Genomic DNA, 16670 nt, shown 5'->3' with positions numbered 1-16670 from the left:
TTAAAATATGAGTGCATATAATTGTAAAATTTACGGGTATAGCATGAAACAGAACCAAATAAACGTAGACGTAGCATAGAAGAGACCCAAAAAGTCATGCACATTACCTACGGGATTCATAGATATTTGACTACGTAGTTCATGCACATTTTGTGCACATAGAGACGCTAATAAATAAAAACATCTAAAACGACGCGATGACCGCTCTCAGGTTCCTCCAGGAGGTTCCTCTCTGTTTATATACAGCTTGCATATTGTAAAACTTGTAGAAGTTTGATAAATCTAATTTATACACAGAAAGAAAAGTATACGTTCTGTGCTATGCACATGAAATGTTAGTAACAGAATTATTTATTTTTTATTATATGTATATGCTATAGAGAAGGTAAATATATCATCGCTCGTTTGCTTCTATGTAGCATGGACCAAAAAAATTATTAACAATGTCGATAAGTGGGTGAGGTCACGTAATTTTACGTCCATCACCTTTGGTGTTGATGCTAGTCAAATATCAATCGCACGAAAAAGGTGCGGTGGCCGTTCTCGGGTTAACCTCTCTGATAACGACATAAATAGCGTAATTCGAAATTTCGAAATGGAAATATTGCAGAGGTTTTGATGATGAATTACTATGAGTTTATAGAGAAAATGTATACAAGCCATCTTTACTATCGATTGCGAGTAAAAACGCGACTTTCGCTTTACTACTGTGTTTACTGCACAGTAAGATGGCGGCAGTGGAGACTTTAGGAGGCTTTACGTTGCAAAAGCGTGTCGGTTAGATTCAATTTGAAATTGTTTGGTGCGAGATGGGTGTCAAAGATCTGTGGAACATTTTGACGCCTTTGTGTGAGAAGAAGCCGCTGTACGAGCTGCAGGGAAAGACCATCGCGATCGATTTAAGCGGGTGGATCGTGGACAGCCAAACGATTGTCGACAATGCGGTGCAACCGAAGATGTATCTTAGGTAAACCTGCCCTTATGTGAATTTATTTTGTAGATTTATTTGCTTGAAATTAAGTTGAACTAAGAAATTTTTATCTGTGGGTTGCCAGTAGTAACAGACATTGCATATATTAACAGTCTATATATAATATATATATTTTTAAATACATTGTATGTTATTGTTGATAAGCTGTTACTTTTGCAATTCAAATTGCTTATTACAGAAACTTGTACTTTCGTACGGCATACCTTCTCATGCACGGGATATCTCCTGTATTTGTATTGGAGGGAAAAGCACCCACCCTGAAACATAAAACTATTACACGAAGGAACAACGTTCGTAGTGGATTACAGGAGAGAAAGACCTCTAAGAAAGCAGGGAGAACACAGTTTAATCGAGTTTTAAACGAGTGTAAAGAATTATTAAGATATATGGGAGTTGCTTGTATACAGAGCTATGGCGAAGCAGAAGCTATGTGTGCTTACTTAAATGAAGATGGAGTATGTCTATATATCTCATTTCTTTATAATTTTTGACAATGTATCAATTGTCTTGGATAAAGAAAAAATGTATTTTTAGCTTGTAGATGGATGTATAAGTCAAGACAGCGACTGTTTCTTATATGGTGCCAAAATAGTGTACAGAAACTTTTCTATGGGAAATTATGGCGCTACAGGTGGTTCTATGGATGTGTATAGTACAGAAAAAATAGAGAGAACATTGAATATAGGAAGAAATAAAATGATAGCATTAGCTTTGTTGTGTGGTTGTGACTATGATGAGGGAGTGAGTGGTGTTGGTAAGGAGGCTGCTTTAAAATTTTTTAAGATTGTAAAAGAAGAAGATGTCTTACAAAGGTTTGATATTTATTATATAGTTTTATCAAATTTGCTAAATTTTATGAATAAACTATTTTTCTCTTTTCCTTTTTATAGGATTCAAGATTGGAGAACTGATACAAGTTTAGATAAAGCTGAGTCAAATTTATTAAATCCTAATTTGTGCACAACATGTGGTCATTCAGGAAAATTACAAAAACATACAAAATCAGGTTGCGTTGATTGTGGAACCGTTACAAAGTGTAGTGATGATTTTAAGTAAAAATTATAGCATTACATATATTCTTTTGAAATAATGCTTTCTCTAGATAAATAATATAATTTCTTGTTTAGAGAAAAAAGGACGTTGATATTAAACGAAATATCATTAAGAAAGAAGGCACTCTGCGATGAAAAATTTCCAAATCAGGAATTGATAGATGAATTTCTTATCAGAAAAGGGTCAGTTCCAACTGAATTAGATATAAAATGGAAGCAACCTCAATTTGATCAACTTATTGTAAGTTTATTATTACATATATATTTTATAATATGTTAAATTTATAATAATTTTTTGAAAAATTTCAAATTAACTATCTTTTATTAGGATTTTATGTATAAACATGTATGTTGGGAACCACAATATGCGTTTGAAAAAATATTTCCTTTTACTACTAGATGGCAATTGTTACATCTACCATATTTTACACTTGATGAACGATTATGCATGTTAGATCTATTTATTCCTGATAGCATAACAAAGATACGAAATGTTAGATCTATAGCCAGTTATGAAATTATATGGAAAAAGGAGCATTCTGTAATAAAAATGCTAAAAGAATATAAAGAGCAAACAAATGAGAATGATGATGATGATGGTGATGTTAACAATTTGTTAACAAGTATTGAACCGCAAGATTTGGTTTTAAAATGTTATCCAGTATTAGTTGAAAAATATGAATATGCTAGGAACGAAAAAAGAAAAACGAAAAAAAGAAATGCAAATTCTCAGAGAAAAAAAACTACAATATTAAAAAAAAATAATAAGAAGATTGATGAATTTATATCTAGAAATGATCCAATATCTTTAGAAGATTCCTTCGAGAAAATGGCAATTACACCAAAAAGATCAAAGCAAAGAAATATTTTGAGTAAATTAGGTAATGAATTAAAAACGAGAAACGTATCTGAAGATATTGCGATTGTGAATGTAGAACAAATAAAACGTGATCCACAATTTAAAAAAGTTTTAGAAGTAGAAAAAGAAAATTCAAAATTGAATAATACGATTGGTAGAATGTTCAATGAACTTTCGCCTGATGATTTTATGAGCGAAAATGAAGATGATTTAAATGTAACAAATGTAATTGAGAATATATGTAGTAAACAGACATTTCAGTTTAGTACAAATATGTGTCAACCTACAGAAGCTATTAACCAGTCTGTAACAAATGTAGAAGAATGTATAATAATTGATGAATTTACACCCGTGATATACACTAGCAAAAATATTCATGCAGAGGATAAAAAAGAAAAATCAGATAACTCTGATGATGAATTTGATATTAATGAATCATATATTCCTATTAATCAAAGAATACAAATAGGAGAAAACCGAAAATCTGTATCAATGTGCAATCAGTTAAGAAAGAAATTTAGTTTTGATTTTGAAAATATTATGGACCAAACTGATGAAAGCATTTAGATATATAATATCATAAAGCACTAATTTTTAATTAAGATGTAATAAAAAATTTTTGAATATATAACATTCTTAGAATACAATATGTACTTTAATCAATATCTTTCACTATACATGAATATACTTATCTATGTATATTGAATATGCATATATAACATATGTGAATATGTGGATTAATTTAGATTTTTAATTTTTTTCAAGAATTTCTAATTACTCTGAAATGTTTCTTTTATGATGTATAGAGAGAAATACAAGAAATATAAAATTAACTTTAAATAACAATTGCTTATTTATATTGAAAAAATTATTTTTATAATTTAACACACACACACACAATTTGATTTGCATATTTTTAAATCTATTGTAGCAATTATAATGTGCTTATGTTTCTTCATTAGATGATATACGAAATTTTCATTATGAACGTGATTTCCATGGAGTTCAAAACTATCTCAGATTTCCTAACTAGTACGTTGTATATACATTTACATGTTTCTCATTAATACATATTCTAAATTAATGTTATCGCAGTGAAAAGTGTTGAATACAAGATTACACGTTACTTTACTTTTTTTTACATGTTATTATACGTTAGACGCTATTAATGAATAATTATACATGTAAAGATTTTATTAAAAGTTTTATTTAAAAATATAAATAGACATAAATGTTCTACAAATAAGGATCTAGTCCATTTTTATATCTTACTTTAATTGTATTCATAGCTAAAAGATCTTGATAATTATGTTTTTATGCACATTGAGTAAAAAACGTGCATACTGTTTATATGCACCACAAATAGTAGAATAATTTTTTGTTATGCAATGTTTGCTGTGAATAGTGATCTTTAAAAATTACATTGATTTTTATTAAAAATAGTTTGTTAGTTTTTATAATATATTAGATATATGAGACTGTTCTTAAATGGAGACTATAATGGAATTTTTATCAATTTATCAATTCTTTAGGACAGTTTTATAGTCAGTTACGAATGTCCTGCCATTTACATTCCTGTACCAATTTCAAGTTTCGCGTAATAAGGAAGGAAATATAAGATTGTTAATACATAATATCAATTGACGTCAGACTATTACTATTAAGAATTTTATCGATTGCAGTGTTACAGACAAATTTTATTTTGGTACTTACTACTTAATAACGTGCTTTGTGATATGAAGTATAACCCATTGGATTATTTATGATTTACAGTTTTAATAATTTTGATAAAATTTTTGTTGTGATTTGAAATTTTTGCATGTGACAGTGATTATAAATTTTTTTTATTTACTTCGTTTACAAATAGTGACACGTTATTATAAGTACGTATAAAAAATTATCTTTCCTGAATTTTAATATATAAAAGAATATTGATTTGATTGAAAAATAGATTATGTACGATAATATCTGAAAGATATTATTAAACTTTTAATATTCTTTCAATTCATGTCTATGTCTATTTGTGGACCAATAACTCTGAAGTGCTTGAAATTGCCTTTCCTAAATCACATGGCGGTGCGATGGCCGCATCTTAATTTAGCACTGAAAGGGTCAAGCAAATGGATTTAGGATTCCGACAAAACGTCTACATTTGCATAAACTGAAGAAGACGGTGAAATTAAGCTTTGATCAGTACTTGTTGGTAGTACAGTGGTACATAGTGTTAAATGACAGTCTGATCTGATGAATTATCAGCGTTAACATAATACTTTTTTGATACCAAATTCTTTTTATTTTCAACGCGAAAATCGTTTTAAAACGCGGAAATGACAACGATCATTTAAAAGTAACGAAATAATGAAGAAAGATCACACTAAAGCGGACTGCACGATTCAAGTGAGCCTGAAATACGATTTCAAATCGTTTATAAGATCACTGAGAAATGGACTTCGATACAATTGATCATTTATAAGAAAGTATGGAACATCCAATGTGGTAATCGGATTTTACGAAGTCCTTAAGTAGACTGGTATTGATTTCCGACTATCCGGCTACCTGTGCTATAACTGGCTCCGATCATCGTTTAAAATATATTTACCGTTTCATTGAGACTAAGATAATATTTTATCTTTTATTATACAGTTTTTATAATTTTATACTAATAATAATACGATTGCACAACTGTAGAATTTAGTTTAGAAAATAAAATAGCTGATAGAGGTTCTCGTAAGTTAAAAATAAAAAGAGCTTTTGTTTTTTACAACAATATGGTAATGTTTTGCAGAAAAAAAGTTATGTTAAATTTAGCATATGTTATTTTTTCCTGTATTTGTATAAATCATACAAAATCATACAAAATCACTTGCACATTTGATGTTAATTTCAGTAACGTGAGGAATCTGTTCAGTGTTCGATGCATTGATATTTGAATCATTGTTTCAATTCAATTAACGTTAAATTAGCATAGGTAAGGCGATAAAGGCTTTGGAAGAGAAAACAAAGGATAACGTAATTGTTATAAAGGAAATACAAAATTGTTGTAATGAACGATTAAATGTGTAGCACGAATGTAAGTTTCTGAAGTGTCTCGTCTTTAATTGAATAATCTAGTATTAAAAAATAATAAAAATTTTAAGAAAATGATTGCATTATATATTATACTTTTGTGTTAAAAATAAAAATATATAATGTATGACTAATTTTACTGCTGCAATAATAAATAGAGGATAAAGAATTATATATAACAAAAATTATTTTATTACTTTGACTCTTTGCATATAATATAAACAAATTATTTAATTACGCAAATACGAATTACGCAAAGTTTAATTAAATTGAATTATAGGACTGCATCGGTTAATTACATATATATTATATAAATGATTCTAACAATTATAATCGATAAAACGATATTTTATATGTAGTTATTGTAGTTATATATTTATTTTTGTTGTTTTGTAAAGTGTAAAACATTAATACCTTTATATGTTATAAAGATGATACCAGCTTACAAGAAACATATCATTTATATCGAGAAAATCGATATAAACGAGGGGATGATGATAAGTAAAAATTTTAAAAGAGGCACTCGATTTTGCAAATGCATTCTTATTTTTATCAACTCCAAATGCACAATCTATGCATTTTACATATACGCGCGTTACATATACACCGTTGTCTGTATTGGAACGAGGGCAGATAGAGAAGGTCGATGGGGGTGGTTGCTGGGATTTTCAGTATGAGCGCGATCTCCGTGCCGAAAACACGTTTCTCCCGAATGTTTGTACAATCTTTAAGTTCGTGTGATCTACGGCGAGAACTACTCGCAAATAAAATCACTAATAAATTGTATAAAAAATGACTATCAATAACTGTATTCAACATTGTACATTGTTATAAAAGTGAAAAAAATCTAAATTAAAACAAATATAATTATAATAATTATAATAATTATGTTTTTTTAAACGCAACATAAAAAGAATTAAAGTAATAGTTCTCAAATAAATATACTGATTTTCACTTGTATAGCGACAAATGTAATGCTCAACCGGGATGTAATGCAAATGTCAGATTTCGAATGCTCATCAGAAGACAATTAGCCGCATATCTACATACTAGTGTATTAATCATGCTGACAGTTTCCGTTTAAACGCCGTTATTAATTTAGTTATTTGCAAGTAGATGATACGACATGGTGTAATGCAAACGAATAAATAAGCAAATTTATCATAGATAATTAAAGATAAAGGCCTGATAAATTAAGGTAAAACAAAAATTATTAGATATAATATTTTATATTAAAAATGGTATATGCGTTATAAATAATAATATTTTATAGTTGAAACATTGAGTGAATACAGAAAACATAAAATTGATGATAAATAGTGAATGAAAAGTGCGTCAAAGATCTAATAATATTTATTAATTTTCAATTGTGCATTATCAATTAATTTTTAGTCTAAAATAAAGATACATACATAAATTAATACATAAAATAAATTACTTTAAATATTAAATTAAATAATACTGAAATTAAAAATTAAACATTGTACAAAACTATTTTTTTATATATGTATTACTTAAAATTAATCGCAATTGGTTCTTATGTTTAGATGTGCACTTCTCTTTCCGCGCTGATTTTCGCATTGAAGGTGTCGGTGTTCCGGATATTACATATTACGTGTTTATAATGCGAAATATGCGATATTATATGAGACTATATTTTATAGATGACACACGGCACGTTTGACGTTGGCTTTTAAGCATCTTGCTATATAATGAACATTTTAATTAATGAAGTCTTGTAAGGCAGAAGAACATGAACAATTAACGCGACGTATATGCGTCGATTATAACATTCACGCATCATTTATTGCGGGAATAAATGTTATATGATACTTACTAAATTGATTAATTGCATTTAACCATATAAGATTATTACATAGTGTTAACAACGTAATTAATCTTAAATTGACTTTATTATAACAAAGTGAAATAAATTCCGAAATAAACATTAAATAAATTGTCACATCAATACATGTGAATCTGGCTGTGTCATCTGGTAAGTTTTGTACAGATACTTAATGTTATTATAATATATTTATAAGTTGTCAGTATATACATATAGTTGAAATCTGTGTATCCAGATTTATATTACCTTATCAGATTTTTAATAAGTTTAGAAGTTCTTAAAATAATATATATAATTTTACATAAATTATATTATTAATTATGTTCTTGATTATATAAAGTATTTTAAAATTTTGAAAGAGAAGTATTAAAGAAGAAACATCTTACATAAATACAAATAACTAATTAAAATTTATTAGTTATTTGTAAATATTACAATTTTTAAAGTAATGTTTTACATAATTAATACAAAAGAAGATACTATAAATTTTTTGTCAATTTCTTGTCGATGACATTAAAATCAGGGTTGGGAATCCTGTACCTAATAAAATATTAAGTTACAGTCATTTAGAAAGTAATGAGATTCGTTATTTTTTGGTTACTTTTTATAATGCTAAAAGATAGGATATCAAATTTGAAAATTATATTATACTACTTTTATAATAAAAAAATTATATATATATATATATATACATATATATATACTTTTATAATAAAAAAATACGACATCTGTACTTTTTAGCTAGTACTTATCTTTATAGAAAGTTTGATCATAATTTATAAACGCAAATTTTATATAAAAATTATTTTTTATTACTAATATTGTTATTAAGAATAAATTCTAGTATTTATTGCTAGTACAGAAAAATATATAATTTACATTGTATATGTACGATAAATTTTTAGTACGGTCAATGACTATTGGAATGCAGTACAAGATAAAAAGTACAAAGTATTTCTTAATATTTGAAATATATATTAGATATAAATTAAATATATATATATATATTGAAATATATTTAAAATTAAATAATATATATAATTAATTTAATGCACGTAATTTGATCTTGATCACTGTATAGTATATATTGCGCGTTAAAGAAAGGTGCGCGAATCGACTGAATAAAAAATCGATAAAGATAATAAATTAAAAAAGTAATAACTAAATTAGTTACCGTTACTGTAAAAATGTAACGACATCATTACCGTTACAGAGAGAAAAAGATAATGATTGTTACCGAAAAAAATAATGATAATGGTTGCCTTACAAGTAATTACATTACAAGCAACATCAAATATTATTATTTCCCGACCCTGATTAAAATATTTAACTCTTTTTAACTTCTTAGTTAGAAAATAAAAGTAAATATATGGGCTTGAATTTGAAACAGGCATGATTATGGTCAACAAACTTCTAACCGGAACACTGACCATAGTTTTGCATGTGCTCTTTATTACTACATAAATTGAATTACTTTTGGCTTGCGCATAATTAATCGGATAAGCGGAGTAACCCGTGGGAAAACCATCATGTTAGAATATTACACCGTAATACAATTTTCATATTTTCTTTGTTGTTCCGCTGGCAGACTGTACATGCAAATTTCATTGTCCTAGCGTCGAAAGCATAGCGTGACCAAGAGATTTAGTAGTCTATAATAAACAATTTTATGGCTAAAATTTGTAACAGGTGTCGCGAAATGAAATTGAGCTTTGTAGCCTCGATTGCTTTTATGCGAATTTGAAATGAGATTGCATTCTAGTATTCGAGGAATTTCTATCTATTATCAGAGGCTCTGGCGTTGGCATTCCGTTTACTTAAGAAGAATCGGAATACTGAGTCGAGAAGCGATACTGTAGATAGTAAATAGACCTCGAGTAAAATTGTTTCACGAAAATAATTGTTGCAAATTGGCTTTGTTATTATTCACAAGTGAACATGGTAAACAAATATAAATTTTGTGAACCAATCTCTGCTGTGCGCGGATCGTAATTACAATAATTACTAATTACAATTATTCTTAGAACAAATTAATTATAAAATGCATTTAAAATTTCATGAGAGATCGTCAGCCTCGCGAACAATTCGTCATTAATGATACAATTTTGTGAATAAGTTTGAATTAAAATCAATATGCGAGGGATTCGAGCACGAAAGACCGACATTTACATGAAAGGCGCGTACTTTTATGCAAAATCGCTCATCGCATGCTCATCGAGTGTTTGAAGAATTACTGTAAATTTATTACTGTCGCCTCCGTAATGTCCAACGTTACTTGAACAGTATGTTTTCACGAACTTGGACCACAACTGCACAAACAACTCAATTTGCTTACTCCTATTCTTCGTACTCCTAAGTTTGCCTTGTTTCTCCGCTATTTAATCCCGTCATCGTTCTTCGTTTTATTTACAAGAAACTTTAGTGCAGATCTTGCTTAATAATTAACTGAAAACTTATGCATGCTGATAGAAATTAAAGGATCAATGTTATTCAACAACTGCATTGCGAAACACATTAATTAGAATAAAAAAGTTGAAATAAGGAAATGGAGATCTGGGAAATAGAGAGTGGCACAACGAATAAAAATAAATATAAAAAAAACTTTATTTTAATTTCAAAAAATATAATAAAATTTATTAATATATTATATTTTCTGGAACAAAAGATGCTAATAAAATAAATTACTGTGATAAAATAAATCGCAGATAATAGTGTACATAAGTAATATTGCAATTAACAGCGCCGTTAAAATAAATCAATTATATTTTAAGTAAATCAAAAATTTTGATTTGTAATTTTAATTATTAAAGCAAAAAATTGTTTGAAAATGATATATTATAATTGTTAAAAGATAATGTATAACATGTATGTATACTTTCCCCTCTTTCTCTCTCTCTCTCTCCTTTCCCTAAAAAATCACAAAAGCTTTACTAAAGTGTAAGAAATGCAATTTAAGAAAGCAGAAATTACATTATTTAACTGGTAGAAATCTTTTTTACTGAAAAACTGATGGAATTCTTATCGTTTTAACTTCGTTAAATTATGGCGTATCATTTTTTCCATGCTAGAGATAGCAAGAAGGATAAACTCAATTTGTACTAGAAAATGTAATTGATCCATTTAAATCACGCTATTAACTGTGAGGTAATTTGTGAGCCCTGTTATCTGCACTGCAGTTCTTTTAGCTCTATAATTTATTTCTTTGTGCATCTGGGAACTATTTGTCTACGATCTCTGAAAAGTATTAAAGTTGTGTAAAATAATTTTTTGGGTAAAATAAATATCTTTATGACATTTGTTATTTTGAAGACACAATATGCTTGATAATTTGAAATTGGAAGAAAAATGTATACGATAAAGATACAAGCCGAGTGTAATATAAGTATTACTTTTATGATGTACTGGATTATTTCTAGACACAGCCTTGCTTTCATTGAACGTCATACTCATTTGCATCATACTCATTTTATCTTATATTTTGTTTAATATACTTTCCTTAGTATATTTTTTTGTTATGAAAAACTTTATCTTTTATAAAACACAGTTTTTATACAGAACATAATTTGATAATCATTATCTTATTTATAATTACGCACTTATATATGAAAATGCAATACTTATAAACGTGAAGACATAGAAGAAAATGATTCTGCAGATACATATAGATTTTATATTGTTTTTTTTTCTTTTGTATGAAACCAACCATGTCAGTTTTTATAGTTGTCATGTATTTCTAGTTTACAGTTGTGTGGCGTATAACAGGTGCCAGATGCAAGTTCAAATAGTTGACACGGAAAAGTACTCTCTGTTAAGAAATTTCGTATTTTGTGTAACATGAAACGTACAACAAAGAATACATTGCTCGTCATTATTTTAAATTGTGGAACAATATAATTCAATGTGGCTTGTTGTAATTAATTTTTTAGTAAAAGTTGAACTGTGAACAGAATGGGTGTGTGTGTGTGTGTGTGTGTGTGTGTGTGTGTGTGTGTGTGTGATGTGTGTGTGTGTGTGTAAAATTTTTCCTTCGTATTTTTTACAAATTTAAAATATTCTTGTACCTGTAAATTAAATTATTGTTAAAATTAATTTAATAAAATCGTAGTCAATAAATTGAATTGTTAACAATGAGAAAGATAAACTAACTTAACTTGTGGGATATTAAAAATCTTGTCGACAGATTCCATATTGCAATCTTTTAGAATTAACTTTACATTAATAGATAATAGATAATAGATTGATAATAATTAATAAAATAGTATTTAATGAATTTTCTTTCTCTCTCTCTCTCTCTCTCTCTATTTAAATTTTATCGTAAAGATAAAGAGTGGACATATGATTTGGATGTATTGTGCGTTTCGAAAAATTTATTTGTGTTAATAATTTATACTTCAAAAGTTATCCGTAATATATTTGTCAAAGAAAATTGACTTCGTGTTATGAAGTATAAGTTATGAACCGAGACACGAGTTTTACGTCAACTTATATCAGGTATTGATTTCAAGAACAAAAACTTCGGATCTTGCTCTGGAATAGGCTGAAAATTCCTATTTTTCTCTTGCATACTGATTTATCAGTTACGATGTCATTCTTCATCAATTCAAACTAATCTTCAATTTATATATCGTGCAAATATTCGTTACATTTACAATGATGATTTATTTTTACATTTGAGATGTTTTAATGAGCGAAGTAAACAGAATAACAATGCGACGTGTTGAAGAATTGCTGAGTTAGTAGATGTTAGTTGTTTAAAAATCTTTGGCTTTATTTCATAGTCAAGAGCAGTTAGTTGCACCTCGTTGTGTTAGTTTTTTGTATTTTACCTCACAGAGTATTTTACCTCACTTATTCGCTTTTCATGTTTTAATGTTGATGTCTAGTTTTTTATATTATAACATTGGTTTTTATTCGTAGCTGTAGCACTTTTTTTAGTGTAGAAGAAAATAATCTCTGCAGAGCACATATAGTGTTTACGTGTATACTGTTTAAGAACAATTTTACTTTAAAACACGATGATAATGAAGTATACTCAAAGTTCCATTACTCGTTTGACACATGGCAGATGCTTTCGATGTATTTTCAAGTATATTTTCTTTTTAGGATATTAAAGTATAAAGTTGTACTTGACATGATAAGAATAAAGAGGAGTTTCTTATTACTAAGAAAAATGTATGATTTATTATACTGAATCACTGAAGATGCTTCTGGAATTTTAAAGTAATGTCAATTTTATAAGGTTTAATTAATAAATGTTTTATAAATAAAACAATACTTAATTTTTTGTAATATAAAATAGTAATATTTAAAGTTGATTAAGTATAAAAAAGTAAATATTTATATTGACGTTATCTGTACTTCTCTGAAAAATATTAATAATTAAATTTAAAAATATTTTATTATAAAATAGAAAAAAAAGAGAACAATTTAATTAAGACAATAAAATTATAATTTATTGCAATTTATGCGGACATAATAATATTAAAATCTCTTTTAATGAAATGAAACGTAGTTGATTAAATCTATTTGTAGATTAAATAACTAAATAAAACGCAGTCAATTTTAGATTGAAAAATTCAATCTACGTTAAAACAAAGTATAAGATAGCAAATTATATAAAACAATTTCGATTTTTCAGAAAATATATAGAAATTATGTTTTTAAATAAATTTTTGTATTTTGTCAAATGTTTTTCTCAAAATCACAAAGTTAAATTAATTTTAATTAATTACCAACTAACGTTTATTAACATTTATTAAAATTTCAAAAATATTTTATTTAAATATAAGAAAATCTAAAGTACACAAATTTAATTAATTAGAATATATGTTAGTATAAATAAGTGTTGATTGTCCGCCAAATAACATTGAGTAATTTTTAACGTTTTCATATGAATTATATCGGATGCTATATCCATATCTCATTAACTTTATGACAATAAATTTGATAAGTTTAAAAGGAGTTCGGGTGTAATCATTGTAATAGGAATTAGAAATTGGATAGAGATGGTGCCGTGTCAGGAACGGAATGTTGCTAAGTGCAATTATCCTATCGATAAAGCTCTTCAATTGATTTTCTGTGATAGGTGGTACATGAAATGGTGCAGGTGCAACTTGCTCGAAAGTTATTGATGATTGATTTGAGTACTTTATCAACAATCAATAGTTTTAATTGCACGAAATTTTGTTAAAAGTTTTAATATACATGCATGTATAATTGACATGTTCAAGATTTCAATAATTTATATGCACTGCATTATAAGAAGCATAAAACAACTATTGATAATTTCAAGAAACACTTTTGATTACACAAATTGTACTCTTTTCTGCGTATTAAATTTTTACTTTATTTACAATAATAAGATTTAGTTTTAAGATTTATGCTAAACAAATAAATAAAAAATAAATTATATATGTGTGACAAGTAACTTTAACAAAAAATATATTATTAATTGGAATTATTAATAACAATGCAATAATTCTTTATATACAATAGACATTTTCTGATTATTAAAACATTTTTTAAATTAAATAAATGTCATGATGCAACTTTTGAGAAGTAATTATAAGAAAAATTTTTAATAAATTAGATATTTAATTTTCATGTTAATGCTCAGAATTTCACAAGCGCATTGCTATTTAATTACAATATATTAAAATGAGCGGTTAATATTTACATCTACATATGTAAAAAATATTTTGAATATTTTATAAAGGAAATTGTGCTTAATAAATGATATTTACGTTCATAGAAAATGAGAAAAATAATAGCAACTACAAGTTACCTAAATCGATTATATATACTAAATAAAGGTAACAGAGACTTGCAATAAATGACATATACACATATTCATTGCAAGGTAAGGTGTTCATTGTCGTAATTGAAGGATGATAAAATAAAACAATACTATGCAGTAGAGAATCCGATAAGCGAAGAATAAAGACAAATAAATGAGGACTTACAATAGAAAATCCAAATATGCATATAATGATTGACGGGAAATCTTTCCATTCAAGTGTAAACTATCTTTACAGCAGTAAAGAAATTGATTTAAATAAAGGCAGTGCTTGTCACAAAAGACATAAAATAAAAAACTACAATTGTTTTTTAAAATATTTATAATCCTTAATTTGATTAATCTTTAATTATTGCATTTAACGTCGAGATTACATTAAGCATTTTTGTACGATGAATAATCAATAACAGTTTTTCTTATTTCTTTAATAAACAAAATTAAAAAGTGATGAGAAATATTTTATGTTGTATACGTATTTACATTGAAATTTGTAAATATATATTTAGACATATATTATATATATACAAAAATATACTTAATAAAAAACACATACTTTCTGAATTTCGCAGAATAAAACGTTACTTTAAAAGAATGAGAATTTAGTTTGTACAATTCTCCGTGTAATTTGCCACTTTAATAAGAATCAAAACTTTTTCCTACAAAATAAAAATTGAGATAAGTAGTGTAATTTTTTAATGATTTTTTGTTCTACAAGATTTAAAAAATTTAGAAGCGTGTATAATACATAATATACATAATATAACATAAAAAAGCTTTAACAGAACTTTAAAATAGAATATTTATATTTTGCAATTGTGTCTACAATTGATAATTGTTAATGTGCAATATAAATATTTCCATATTGCATACATTTATCAAACTTTATATAATATGTTCTTTTTATTTAAATTGATAATATTAATAAAGTAATCTAAATAGTAAAAAATTTATAACAAATAATTCAGTCTACAATAATATAGATTTTACGTTAGAGTTTAAGTAATAATTTAAATATAATAATTAAAGTAGAGAAACAAATCAGATATTTGAAGAAGTAAATCCTTAAAATGTAGTTCTTAGATATGTACTATATATATTATATATTATATATTAGAATATAGAGTTACAAGATACGTGAAAGTTATAGAAAAAGAAGTAACTACAAACGATGTCCTAGAATTTCATACGAGTTACTCATATAACACGTCAAGAGTGTGGCAGTAAGAAATATAATCTTAGAAGCAGTAGAACAGCTCTTCGGGGAGAACTTTAAATTAAATAAATACTGAAAAGATCATCTTCGTGGTTGATTTTGATAAGTAGTCATAGTTACGAAAAGTCATCTGTCACATTACTGTTCTTTAGACAGATTATTACACTCAAGATTATTGTATATGCGTCATTATTATATATATTTTATAATTATGATTATTTAATAATTTTGGATTTTTTTGCAAATAATAAAAGATTAGACATTTGAAGATTTAGTATACAATATTAATATCAAGAGAAAAAGAAATCTGCATTTGTATTTATAAATTTTTTTTTATATTTATAAATGATACTTTAATTAACATTAAAAATGATGTTACAGAGTTATTATGTATCGGAATAAAACATTTGTACAGTTATATGCATTTTTACAAAGTAAAAGACATATAATTTTTACATATAATCGTGTGATATAAAGAAAAAAATAAAGTATTGTTATGAAAAGTAAAGCGTGTTACATTTATGTACACCTAATTAATTTATCTTACCTTATTTAAATTCTAAATATAATATAATTTTATATAATATAAGGCATTTTATAATTATATGACGTTTGGCAATATAATGAGGAGTACTGTTATATAATAGTTTGATTTTTATTTTAATTAGTTATTTAATAATTTATGCTTTGAGTTACTTTCAATAAGAAACTAAAATTAGAATTTAATCGATCGTAATGCAAATTTACGATATGTCATAATATACACATGTTTACATGATAATTGACGTGTTGCATTGTTGTTGAATAATAATAAGCTTTATTGAATTGAAAAGGTCTACATTCAATA

The 16670-nt window shown here is 26.5% G+C and overlaps 2 protein-coding genes across 6 annotated transcripts in view; both read left to right on the top strand.

Moving 5' to 3' along the window:
- Positions 1-152: 152 nt before the first annotated feature.
- On the top strand, positions 153-3671 carry LOC105830986 (flap endonuclease GEN). Its single transcript, XM_012670771.3, has 6 exons — positions 153-967; positions 1170-1446; positions 1526-1803; positions 1882-2043; positions 2119-2284; positions 2372-3671. Exons 1-6 carry the CDS (start codon positions 810-812, stop codon positions 3467-3469), a joined length of 2139 nt encoding a protein of 712 aa, XP_012526225.1. The 5' UTR covers positions 153-809; the 3' UTR covers positions 3470-3671.
- Positions 3672-6333: 2662 nt separating this feature from the next.
- The window catches only part of LOC105830987 (tyramine receptor 1), a 44989-nt gene continuing 34652 nt past the window's right edge, over positions 6334-16670 (top strand). For 2 of the 5 annotated variants that reach the window (XM_036285564.1, XM_036285563.1), the window contains exons 1-2: positions 6335-7166; positions 7516-7964. The gene's annotated coding sequence lies outside the window, so the exon portion shown is untranslated. Of the gene's footprint in view, positions 7167-7515; positions 7965-16670 lie in introns of all 5 variants that reach the window. The other 3 variants (XM_036285558.1, XM_028189383.2, XM_028189382.2) reach the window with 3 other exon arrangements.

Source organism: Monomorium pharaonis, chromosome 1 (assembly GCF_013373865.1).
Source record: "Monomorium pharaonis isolate MP-MQ-018 chromosome 1, ASM1337386v2, whole genome shotgun sequence".
In the NCBI taxonomy this organism is placed as follows: domain Eukaryota; kingdom Metazoa; phylum Arthropoda; class Insecta; order Hymenoptera; family Formicidae; genus Monomorium; species Monomorium pharaonis.
Note: the sequence above shows the minus strand (reverse complement) of the source record. Positions and strands in the feature narration are given on the sequence as shown.

What these genes read in the sequence shown, in the direction of transcription:
- LOC105830986 (XM_012670771.3), top strand. Translation starts at nt 810, where the DNA reads ATGGGTGTCAAAGATCTGTGGAACATTTTGACGCCTTTGTGTGAGAAG. An exon ending in GAAGAAGATGTCTTACAAAG is followed by an intron (nt 1,804 to 1,881) that starts GTTTGATATTTA and finishes TCCTTTTTATAG; the next exon opens with GATTCAAGATTGGAGAACTG. An exon ending in CTCAATTTGATCAACTTATT is followed by an intron (nt 2,285 to 2,371) that starts GTAAGTTTATTA and finishes ATCTTTTATTAG; the next exon opens with GATTTTATGTATAAACATGT.